General features: G+C 48.7%; 1 protein-coding gene across 1 annotated transcript in view; it reads right to left on the bottom strand.

Moving 5' to 3' along the window:
- The window catches only part of LOC112108735 (kallikrein-14-like), an 8,650-nt gene extending 2,465 nt beyond the window's left edge, over nt 1-6,185 (bottom strand). Inside the window, exons 1-4 of the mRNA XM_026658556.1 lie at nt 6,140-6,185; nt 4,325-4,496; nt 802-1,055; nt 10-126 (exon numbers count right to left, since the gene is read on the bottom strand). Coding sequence (XP_026514341.1) covers nt 10-126; nt 802-1,055; nt 4,325-4,496; nt 6,140-6,185 — 589 coding nt within the window. The remainder of the gene's footprint in view (nt 1-9; nt 127-801; nt 1,056-4,324; nt 4,497-6,139) is intronic.
- Between the last annotated feature and the right edge of the window lie 6,523 nt (nt 6,186-12,708).

Genomic DNA, 12,708 nt, shown 5'->3' with positions numbered 1-12,708 from the left:
TTATGCCACCCTGTTCCACGCCAGCACACAGCATATTCTCCGTGATCTTGCCACAGTAACTTTCCTGGCAGCTCTCCTGGCTGACGCTATAGACATCTGCACACTGCATGATGGCTGGGAACCGCCCTGGGCAATGACAGAAAAACAAGAGATCATGAGCGGGGAACAAGGTGCAAGACAAGAAAACTTGGTGTAAGACCCTCAACTGGTGTAAACTGGCACAGATCCACTGACTCCAATGGAGCTACATCCGATTGACCCCAGCTGGGATCTGGCCCCATTGACTCCAATGGAGCTACGGCTGATGGACCCCAGCTGGGATCTGGCCACATTCATTTTCCCGAAAAGGAAATTTTTGATGAATGGAAAAGCCAAAAAAACAAATTGTTTCATTTAGATCCAGTATTTTATGTCATATTATAATATTTCATTGTGATTTGAAGCACGTCTGTAATGTTTTAAAATTGTTTTGAATATGAAAGGAAAGGAAATTTCAAAAGAAAACATTTCAAATAGAACAAAAACCAAGCCATTGTGTCCCAGTGTTTTCAAAATGCAAAATTTTCACTTTTTTCGGAATATTTTTTTCTGAAATGAGTGAAAACGCCCCAAGTTTGTAGGACACTTTGGTGTTGTCGAAGCTGAATTGTCCACTAAAAATCGTTTCAGATGAAAATTTTCCCCCAGGGAAGCCAAAGACCCTTGTGAGCCCATTAACGAGGTCTCCTTAAAGATCTTCCACCACCTCCCCAAGCTGAGCCCAACCTCAACCCCTCGCCTCTACACCCCAGCATGCCATACTTTTGGGGGACTTGATGGTGCCCCATCCTGAAACACTGCATCGTGTTCCAGGAGAGGGACAACAGGTCGTCACGTTGATTGTGTTCACGTAGTTGTTGAGTTGAGCGGGCTCATCCAACTCCAGAAGCATGAAGTCATTGTCACGAGGACGAAGGTTATACCCAGGGTGCATGAAGAAGTTGTGGATTCTTCGTATCTGTTCTGTGGGTTCTTTCACCCGTAGATTATAATCTCCCAGATGCACCCGCAGAGAGCTGCATGGAGAGAGGACAAAGGAAGAGATCAATGGGCGGCTATTCAAAGGTCATAGTTGGCAAGCAACTAGAATTGGGCCAATAATGGATTTTTCGATCCTAAGGTAGCCTCCAAGATCTCATCACTTGGCTCCTCAGGAATTCAGTTGACTCCAATTTTGTCTGATCTCATTGTTTTAGACTCCACAGAGCTGGTCAGAGTCACATATAAGGAGTGGGTATGGAGCATACCACAGATCCAAAGAATACAAGTATTGGTTACTTTAGATACAAGTTTAACCCTATTCTATACCACATGTATCTGACGAAGTGGGTATTCATCCACGAAAGCTTATGCTCCAATATGTCTGTTAGTCTATAAGGTGCCACAGGACTCTTTGTCCCTATTCTAATGTATGTGGAACCCACACACCTTCTGGGTGTGGTATTCTGTCCCATCTAGTGGCACCGAGACTACTTAGAGATTAATGAGTCTGCTCTACAGCCTTAGCTAACAGCCAGTTGGGTTTTAACTCATTCTGTAGAGGCTCATGCACTAAGCTGGGGGCCCCAGTTCGATCCTGCCTGCTGGTGACTGGGGAATGTTGGCATTGCATATGCATCCTCCATTTTACATGATATCATGCACTTTATCATAGAATCATAGAATATTAGGGTTAGAAGAGACCTCAGGAGGTCATCTAGTCCAATCCCCTGCTCAAAACAGGACCAACACCAACTAAATCATCCCAGCCAAGGCTTTGTCAAGCCAGGCCTTAAAAACCTCTAAGGATGGAGATTCCAGTGCTTCACCACCCTCCTAGGGAAATAGTGTTTCCTAATATCCAACCTAGACCTCCCCCACTGCAACTTGAGACCATTGCTGCTTCTTCTGTCATCTGCCACCACTGAGAACAGCTGAACTCCATCCTCTTTGGAACTCCCCTTCGGGTAGTTGAAGGCTGCTATCAACTATCAACTCCCCCTCCCCTCCACTCTTCTCTTCTGCAGATTAAATAACCCTAGTTCCCTCAGCCTAACCTCGTAAGTCATGTGCCCCAGCCTCCTGATCATTTTCGTTGCCCTCCACTGGACTCTCTCCAATTTGTCCACATCCCTTCTGTAGTGTGTGTGTGGGGGGGGGAACTGGACGCAGTTCTCCAGGTGTGTGTGTGTGTGTGTGTGTGTGTGTGGGGAAACTGGACGCAATTCTCCAGGTGTGGCCTCACCACTCACCAGTGCCGAATAGAGGGGAATAATCACTTCCCTCGATCTGCTGGCAATGCTCCTATTAATACAACCCAATATACCATTGGCTTTCTTGGCAACAAGGGCACGCTGTTGACTCATATCCAGCTTCTCGTCCACTGTAACCCCTAGGTCCTTTTCTGCAGAACTGCTGCCTAGCCACTCGGTCCCTAGTCTGTAGCAGTGCATGGGATTCTTCTGTCCTAAGTGCAAGACTCTGCACTTGTCCTTGTTGAGCCTCATCAGATTTCTTTTAGCCCAATCCTCCAACTGGAGGATTATTTTCAGGCCCAATTCCTGTACATATCGTGCTATGTTCTCATGCCACATGTACACAGCTTATTTTGTTAGTTTTCTCCCTGTCTTTATAGTCACCTTCCACACATTCTTAGCCACTGTTTCTGACACTATTTTTTCTTGCACCTGGTTTTATACAGCTGACCTTGTCCTCGGCTTTTGCATAGGTTGACCAGATGTCCCAATAATATTAGGGGTTTTGTCTTATATATGCCACCATTCTCCTTTCAATGAAAAAAAGTGTCCCACTTTTTCACACGTGCTATCTGCTCACCCTATTTTGGGACCCACTTCGCATGGTTATTTTTACTTTTGCCTTCTCCTGGGTTACTGCGGTTCGCTCACGCCAAATTAAACCAACGTGCGGGCGCACTGAGAATTGCAGAGTAAAATCTGGGTCAAAGAGTTTTGAAATTTCCACTGAATCGAAAAGTCGGGGGAGCAAAGTTCGTTTCAGTCATCGCGAAACGTTTCTGAAAACCAACTAACAGGGCACTTTGAAAGAAAAAGTTGTTTCGAATGGAAACATGAAAACATTTCGAAAATGCCAACACAAAACATTGTGATTTTTAATGTATTATTTATGTTTTAATTAGTTTTTCCAAATATAACAAAGATACCAGCTTTGTTCTAACACACAGAGTCTACGTCCTCACTACCCGCCGATCCGGCGGGTAGCAATCGGTCTATCGGGGATCGACTTACTGCGTCCAGTGAAGACGCGATAAAATCGATCCCTGATGGCTCTACCGTCGACTCCGGAAATCCACCGTGGCAAGAGGCAGTAGCGGAGTCGATGGCGGCGCGGCAGCAGTCGACTTGCCGCCGTCCTCACAGCCAGGTAAGTCGACCTAAAATATGCCACTTCAGCTACGCTATTCATGTAGCTGAAGTTGCGTATCTTAGGTCGACCCCCCGCTGTAGTGTAGACCTAGCCAAAGAGAGTTAGGGGGGAAGGACAGATCTATCTTCAGGCCCTGCAGTAATTACTGAACTCTAAAAAGGCAGCCTGAATTGCTTTCAATTTTTCTGGCACTCACCTTCTGCAGCATACCAGGCGTTCATTCCAGGGCTTACATTCTCATTGAGTATTTCCCAGAGCCCCCCATGGCCCACCTCCATTCGGGGCTCCAGGCTTCAGCTGTGGGGTGGGGCTACTTGGGCTTTAGCCCTGCAGGATGCAACAGGGCTTGTGGCTTCAGCCCCGTGGGAGCTGCTGGAACATAGGGCTTCAGCCCTGTAGGGTGCGCCAGGGCTCAGGTGTTCCGAGCTTCAGCTGCAGTGCCCAGTGGATGCCCTGAAACCAGCGGGGGGCCACAGACACCCCCAGTTGAACGCCAACAGCATCAGGCTGGAATCAAGGGAAGATATTTCCCGGAGCTCCGCTCCATTCCATCAGCTCCTAGAGCAACTGCACATGAGCCACCCGTGGGATGCTACAAGGGGTAACGCTGGCGAGCGTGGGGGTGAGTTTTTCTCTGTCCATGGCCCTAGGGAGATACTGATACTGGCGTGCTGCGTCCTGTGTGGGGTGGGCACATTTGAAGAAGGACGCTGAAAAACCGCAGAGGGTGTGGAGAAGAGCCAGAAAAATGGTTTGAGGGGTGGGAAAAAATGGAGGAGATTGTGGGGTGCAGAGGGAGACCTGGGCATGGATGGGGGACACCAAGGGAGACAATAAGGACTGGGGATGTGGGTTATTCCCATGTATCACCCTCTCTCCCACCACCCCCGCACTGACTTACCTGATCCGTCTGATCCGTCTGCCGCAGTGCGCAGCAGTTAGCACCCACTTCGGGGCTATCAAGCTCCCGCCACAGTAGATGCGGCCGTTTCTCAGGAGAGCCACCTGGTAGGGCCGCGAGCCAAAGACGCAGAAGCTCCCGCCAATGATCTGGTTTACCGCTGTGTCTGAGGCTGCAATGGAGAGTGGCAAACGTCAGGCACAAGTGGGGTAGTAAGCGGAGCGACCATCAGTCACGTCCGTATGGATTGGCCGGTGGCAGGATGACCATGAGCCACTGCTTGCACGTGGCAGTTCAAAAAGGCTATTCAAGGTTGTACCAGGAGACGTATTTCCAGTAGGGATATGGAGGCATTAATGCCACTGGTAAAACCTCCAATTCCGGTCACCCGTGTTCCAGAAAGAGGAATTCCAACTGGAACAGGTGTCAAGAAGGGCTCTCGGATGACCAGGGGAACGAAGGGCTGATCTTACAAGGGGAGATGGAAAGAGCTCGGCTGGTTTAACCTAAAAGAAGGCCGAGACAACATCTGATTGTTCTCTCTAAATACAGTGGAGGAAAAACACCAGGGAGGGAGAAGATCTATAGGAGACAGAGACCAGCATTGGCACAAGAACAAATGGGTATAAGCACCATGGATAAATCTAGGCTGAGATTAGAAGACAGTTATTAACCATTGAAGGAAGGAAGTTGTGGAATAGGAGCGGGAGGCAAAAACCCTCATGAGTTTGAAGATGGAGCTTGATACGTTTCTATGACCGAGCTGCCCAGGTGGCAGGAACTGGTCATAATGACCCAGGAGGAAACTTCATTTTTTAATGTTCAAATGATTTTCCAACCACTTTTTGCAGTCCTCTAATGCATTGGCAGCAGGGACTTGAAATTTTACAAGGGAATAGCCCTGGAGTCAGGGAGGTGCCTTTTGCTGTTCACATGAAAATTCACCTAGATTTGATCAAATTATAAACCTCTGGAAATCACAATTTATACATGCTCAGGAGAGCAGGGGTTGGTCAGTGATTGGCATTTCTAAGCTTTTCTGCAATACAAATTATTAAAACTGTCAAACTTTTTCGGATGGAATGCTTTCCCATCAGAAAATGCCATTTTGTCAAAATTGAAAATTTCCACAGGAATGTGTTGATTGTGATGCATATTCTTTTAAAAAAAGTTTAAAACGAAGCAGTCTCCTCTATGGGCTAGGCTCCACAATCAAACTACATCTCCCATGATGCCTCACAGCCAGGAATTTCCATGATGCACTAACTTCTCCTCACCAAGCGGTGCATGGTGCTTCATGGGACAGGCATTCTGACCAGAGCATTGAACATTATCAGAAAGGGCCATTTTGATTTGTTTTTATTTTTTTAAATAATTTTTGTTTCCATGTTTTTCTTAAAAGAATGAACATTATATTAGAAATGATGCTCTGTAAAAGTTATATATTTTGAAATATATTTAAATTTAAAGACATCGAAATCTCAGTGAAACAGATTGATTTTTCCCCCCCAAAACATTTTGTTTTGTGGGAAATTTCAAAATTCTTTTCTTCTGTCCTGATTCAGGACGCAAACAGATTGTGAAATCATGGCTTCCTGCCTGCTTTACAAACAATAACGAGTAATCAGAGATGAGGCGTGAACATATTAATTACCTTTTGCAACACATAACAGGACTGCTGGGAACTCGGCTTTTCATAAGCAGGAACCTGTCTTAAGCAACGTCTCTGAGACATTCCTGGAAGGGCCTGCGGCGAAACTGCAGAACCGTCTCACCCAACCCAACTTTGGCTTCTTTCTTCACTCTTTTTCCTACCTGCGGCTGCCCCGACTACCAGCATCGCGATGATTAGCAGCTCCATGGCGGTTGTGGTGATGGATACGGTCGGTGGAGTCACTGGCTTTACTGCAGGGAAAGAGATCGAAAGGGAATCATTGGCCACGGGCGTCTTGAGGAGGACGGATGCCTCGCGGGGAAGGTGCACGTTTAGGATTCAGTAAAACCAGGCCTGAGTTCCTGTTCGTCCACAGACTCCCAAAAGCAGCAGTTTCTCCGGGCCTCAGCTGCCCTGCCTGTACCAGGAGATGACAGCACTGCCCGACATGGGGAGGGGAAATGCACCGTGATTGTCTGATGGCAATGGGGGCCCAGTGTCCCCCAACTCAGCTCCATCTTCCACTTCCGCCCGGTCCCAGTCGCCCCCAGCGGCATGTTCCATGAAAAGATCTGATCTGTTGGCGGGGATGGGGAGAGAAACTAAAAGTCAAGCCAGATGACAAAGATTTCCATGAGCTGGCCTGAGCCCACCCCACTGCCACTCGTTCCCCTTCTAACAATAACAGAGGAGGGGGGCGAAACCCCCATAGCCAGCTTAATAACAGAGAAATTAATAGATCTGAGGTGGTATCTGGCATATTATATGCTATATTATGGTTGTATCTGAGCACCTCCCAATCATTGGTGAGCAGGGCAGGGCTATGATCCTGATTGTACATATGGGGAAACTTAGGCACAGGGAGGCTAAGCGATTGGCCAAGGTCCTGCAGGGAGGCAGCACCAGACCAGAGATTAGAAGCCATGTCTTCCAAGTACCAGCTGAGCAGCCAAACCGCCAAGCCATCCATCTTCATTGAGTGCCCCATTCCACGCCATAATCCCCCCAATAACAGAGAAGAGAGCCCATTCTATCCCATCCACATCCCCAAAACAGAGCAATGCCCCCCAGCAGCCCATAATTACTCCCAATAACAGAGCAATGCCCCCTCAGATCCCATAATCACCCCCAATAACAGAGCAGAGAGCCCTGGCAGCCCATAATTACCCTAATAACCGCAAGATGCCCCAAAACACCACCCTATGTGGCTCCCCAAACCACAGTTATCTCCTTTCCACCCCAGCACCCTGATGCCCCCAGCCAGGCATCTTGACGACAGGGGCTGGACTGGCCCTGCTTCACCTGTAGCTCCCGGCGGGGGGTCCTCGGGAGTGGAAGAGGCTCCGGTGTCTTGGACAAAACTAAGGATCCTCCGGGATGGGTCACTTCATATGCTGCGGAAATGGGCTGTCCCTGTGAGTCAACATGATTGCCGTATCTGGGGAGCTGCCCCACACGTTGGCATGCAGGCAACTCCCTCCGCCCTCATGCTCCAGTAGGTTGTATCCGGGGGCGTTGCGGAAGCAAGCCAGGCTTTGTTCCCGATTCTGTCCTCTGCCGAGGATCCCAGCAGGAATTAGCCCTTGGAACGGCACCTTCTCCATTGCCGAAAGCGACTCCCTGAACCTCCACCCAGCTCTGGAATCTGTGCCTTCCTCTTCCTCGTCCTCTTCCTGGTACCCTGACCCGGCCTGACTCTGCGTGTTGATCCCTGGTTCTGCTCTCAAGTTTGGCTCCTACCTCTGATCTCCTGGTAACCGGACGCTGCCTCCCGAAGCTCGACTCTGGGTTTGCCCTCGGGCCTGCCTCAGATTCTGACCTCCCGGTATGTGGCCTGGCCTGATTTCCCAGCTCCTGCTTTGAGCACTAGGTCAGACAGCTCACGTCCTGCTCGTAACACCCCTCCCTCCCCGCACCCCATGCGGGGGAGCGGAGTGGGCCCTAAAAACAGCTGCTCAGTCGCGTTGCGGCTGCCGACTCACAGGCCTGCCTCTGTCCCAATGCAAAAATGGCCCTCTGACAGCCGCCGCCTGTGTGCCGGTCGGTGACTAGGAGCTTCCGGTCATTGCTGTCCCGCTCCCATCACCAAACGCCACAGGACTTGGACATAGACAGTGGTGGATTACTTCACGGGCCAACGGGGCCCATGCCCAGGGGCCCGGGCCAATTTGGGGCCCCCAGAAACGCCACCACCACTGCAGGCCTGAGGCTGGAGGAGATCTCGCTTCAAAGCTTCTTCAGTCTCGGGGTAGGGGCAGAAACGAGCAAGCGGGGGGTGAGGCCATGGGGGGAGGGGCGGAATCATCAGGGCCGTGGGCAGAAAGGGGTGGGGGGACAGGGCGTAAAGGGGCGGGATTGTGGGCAGAAAGAGGAGGGGAGATGGGAAAGGGGCAGAAGAGGGTGGGGCCATGGGCGGGGTCATAGGCAGAAGGGGCGGAACCGCAGGCAGAAGAGGTGGGGTGGGGACAACTTTCTGGACCAGGGGCCCCCCCACTTGCTCTGGCCCAGGGCCCCAGGCGACCTTAATCTGCATCTGGACATTGATGTGAGTATGGAAGACACCTGTGCGTGATTTCTTTGAATGTGGAGACAGGGGCAACGGACGCTCCAAAAAGCGGGGAGGCCACTGGTGCGTGAACCATGGCCCCACCCTCATGCTGCCCTTTCCCCTGAGCCCCCACCCCCACACCACCCTTTCCCCCGAGCCCTCGTGCTGCTCATTCCCCCCGAGGCCCCGCCCTCGCACCTCTCCACCTCCTCCCCCCGTCGTTCGCCCTTATGGCCAGTAAAAAGTGGGAAGGCCCCTGCTTGGAGATGCTGTTGCACACCAGGGTCCACAAGGTGCTTGGCAGGATGTGGCTCTTCATGCAAACGCCAGAAAACCGAGGTGATTGGAGATCGCCATCCTGCTGCAACCTTCATCCGCCTTCACAGACATTGAGAGAAATCGTCTCTTTGTCCGCCTGCTCTGCCGCTGGGGAGTTATGGGAAACCCAAGCCCTCCAGCGCCTGAAATGGAGGCACCCAACGAAGACGACAGGAAATGGAGAAATGGGAAAGGAGGAAAGAATGCTGTGCACCCTGATTCAATAATCCAGATCCACCCCTTCCACTGGGAGCCGTCTGCCCCAATGTGATAAGATCTGTGGATCCCAGATTCTTTTTACTGGCCTCCTGCAGATCCACATCTGTCATAACTATAAAGGGAAGGGTAACAGCCCTCCTGTGTACAATACTATAAAATCCCTCCTGGCCAGAGACTCCAAAATCCTTTTACCTGTAAAGGGTTAAGAAGCTCAGGTAACCTGGCTGACACCTGATCCAAAGGACCAATAAGAGGACAAGATACTTTCAAATCTTGGTGGGGGGAAGGCTTTTGTTTGCGCTCTTTGTTTTGGGGGTTGTTCCCTCTTGGGACTAAGAGGGACCAGACATTAATCCATGCTCTCCAAACCTTCTGAACAAGTCTCTCATATTTCAGACTTGTAAGTAACAGCCAGGCAAGGCGTGTGTGACAGGTTGGATCACAGAACCCCCCTTGGGAGCTGCCACCCGATGTGCAAAGACTACCCCTGCTCCTGTTTTCCCTGCCAGCTCAGGACTCCAGCACCCTGTCTTGCTGAGTCAGACACTCCCGTCTGGCTCCAGACACAGACCCAGGGTCTGAATCACTTGTCCCAAAGCTGCAAGTTTACCTGAAAACAGCTCACAGTAGTGTGCTTGTCTCTAGCACTCAGATGCCCAACTCCCAATGGGGTCTAAATCCAGATAACTCCATTTTGCCCTACATAAAGCTTATGCAGGGCAAACTCATAACTTGTTCGCCCTCTATAACACTGATAGAGATATGCACAGTTGTTTGCTCCCCCAGGTATTAATACATACCTTGAGTAAATTACTAAATAAAAAGTGATTTTATTAAATACAGACAGTAGGATTTAAGTGGTTCCAAGTAGTAACAGACAGAGCAAAGTAAGTCACCAAACAAAATAAAATAAAATGCGCAAATCTATGTTTAATCAAACTGACTACAGATAATCTCACCCTCAGAGATGCTTCAGTAAGTTTTTCTCAGACTGGACACCTTCCAGGCCTGGGCACAATTCTTTCCCCTGGTACAGCTCTTGTTGCAGCTCAGGTGGGCGCTAGGGGATTCTTCATGATGGCTCCTCCCCCCCTTGTTCTCTTCCACCCCTTTATATATCTTTTGCATAAGGCAGGAACCCTTTGTCCCTCTGGGTTTCCACCCCCCCTCACTGGAAAAGCACCAGGTTAAAGACGGATTCCAGTTCAGGTGACATGATCACATGGCACTGCAAGACTTCATTACTCACTTGCCAGCACACACATATACAGGAAGACTCACAGGTAAACACAGCCATCTGCAGACAATGGAAGTCATCAAGATTCCAAACCATCCTTAATGGCCCACACTTTACATAATTACAATAGGCCCTCAGAGTTATGTTTTATATTTCTCGTTTTAGATACAAGAGTGGTACATTTCTACAAATAGGATGATCACACTCAGTAGATTATGAGCTTTGTAATGATACCTTACAAGAGACCTTTTGCATGAAGCATATCCCAGTTACGTTATATTCACTTATTACCATATTTTTTCTAAAACTATCCCAGTTACATTATATTCTCTTATTATCATGTTTTTATAAAACTATATAGACTGCACAACGTCACACCCTCCTCCTGAACTTACTGCCAGAGACTTGGACACTGACCATGGCGGAGGCAGTATACCTAAAATTCGTTTTTGGGCTTCCCTATGGGGCAGACACACCTGTGTCCCCCAAAAGGGAAAGAGACCCTGATCCAGCTGTAGGATCACAGCTCCAAGCTATGAGAGACCTTTCGCTGGCCAGCAAAATCCCCCCCCCCGTTTCACTCAGGTTGGGTTTGCTTCCAGCTAGAGTCCTTGGGGTTTGTTCCCACCGCAGCAGTCACCAGGACCCCAACTTTCAGCTCCAGGATACATGTCTCTGTGCACCTCTTCCACTCCATTACAGCCAGGTCATGCTTCTGGGTCTTAATTGCTTTGTCTCTTAAGTCCAGGTTGGTGGGCAGCCTTTTCTTTTTCCAGGTCAGCCTTTTCCCGGGCAAATTGTACATCAATTTCCATTTGCCTTCCCTTGAGACCATCACTCGATGAGCTGGGATACCACAGAGAACACCCTCTGCAGTTCACTGAAACTGAGATGCACTCAGCTCAGGGGCTTCTTAGTTAACAGAGACATTCCCAGCGCCCATTGTTCAGTCTTTCTGGGCAATTTGCAACTTGTGTAGTTTTAGCTTCTTTTGATCTTCATTCTTACTTATTTTGCTTCCTTTTCTGTCCCTACTTCCCTTTCCCGAAATAAGCAAACAGAAAATAACAAACCAGTAACCACTTTGTCTGTTCTCCAGCCACCACACTTAAAACTCACTTAAAATCACTACCAGTATCTCAAAGCAATCAGCTGTGCACAAACCCTGCTCGACTACGCCACTGTGACGGGTTGGATCACAGAAACCCCCTTGGGAGCTGCCAACCGATGTGCAAAGACTACCCCTGCTTCTGTTTTCCCTGCCAGCTCAGGACTCCAGCACCCTGTCTTGCTGAGTCAGACACTCCCGTCTGGCTCCAGACACAGACCCAGGGTCTGAATCACTTGTCCCAAAGCTGCAAGTTTACCTGAAAACAGCTCACAGTAGTGTGCTTGTCTCTAGCACTCAGATGCCCAACTCCCAATGGGGTCTAAACCCAAATAAATCCGTTTTACCCTGCATAAAGCTTATGCAGAGTAAACTCATAACTTGTTCGCCCTCTATAACACTGATAGAGAGATATGCACAGTTGTTTGCTCCCCCAGGTATTAATACATACTCTGAGTAAATTACTAAATAAAAAGTGATTTTATTAAATACAGACAGTAGGATTTAAGTGGTTCCAAGTAGTAACAGACAGAGCAAAGTAAGTCACCAAGCAAAAATAAAATAAAATGCGCAAATCTATGTCTAATCAAACTGACTACAGATAATCTCACCCTCAGAGATGCTTCAGTAAGTTTTTCTCAGACTGGACACCTTCCAGGCCTGGGCACAATTCTTTCCCCTGGTACAGCTCTTGTTCCAGCTCAGGTGATAGCTAGGGGATTCTTCATGATGGCTCCTCCCCCCCCTTGTTCTCTTCCACCCCTTTATATATCTTTTGCATAAGGCGGGAACCCTTTGTCCCTCTGGGTTTCCACCCCCCCTCACTGGAAAAGCACCAGGTTAAAGATGGAATCCAGTTCAGGTGACATGCTCACATGTCACTGCAAGACTTCATTACCCACTTGCCAGCACACACATATACAGGAAGACTCACAGGTAAATACAGCCATCTGCAGACAATGGAAGTCATCAAGATTCCAAACCATCCTTAATGGCCCACACTTTACATAATTACAATAGGCCCTCAGAGTTATGTTTTATATTTCTCGTTTTAGATACAAGAGTGGTACATTTCTACAAATAGGATGATCACACTTAGTAGATTATGAGCTTTGTAATGATACCTTACAAGAGTCCTTTTGCATGAAGCATATCCTAGTTACGTTATATTCACTTATTACCATATTTTTTCTAAAACTATCCCAGTTACATTATATTCACTTATTATCATGTTTTTATAAAACCATATAGACTGCACAACGTCACAGCGTGTTAGGTTTATCTTTGTTTTCTCAACTTG

Source organism: Terrapene carolina, unplaced genomic scaffold (assembly GCF_002925995.2).
Source record: "Terrapene carolina triunguis isolate 2854851 unplaced genomic scaffold, T_m_triunguis-2.0 Scaffold461, whole genome shotgun sequence".
NCBI lineage: Eukaryota > Metazoa > Chordata > Testudines > Emydidae > Terrapene > Terrapene triunguis.
The sequence above is the reverse complement of the archived record's forward strand: the minus strand, read 5'-3'. Positions and strand labels throughout refer to the sequence as shown.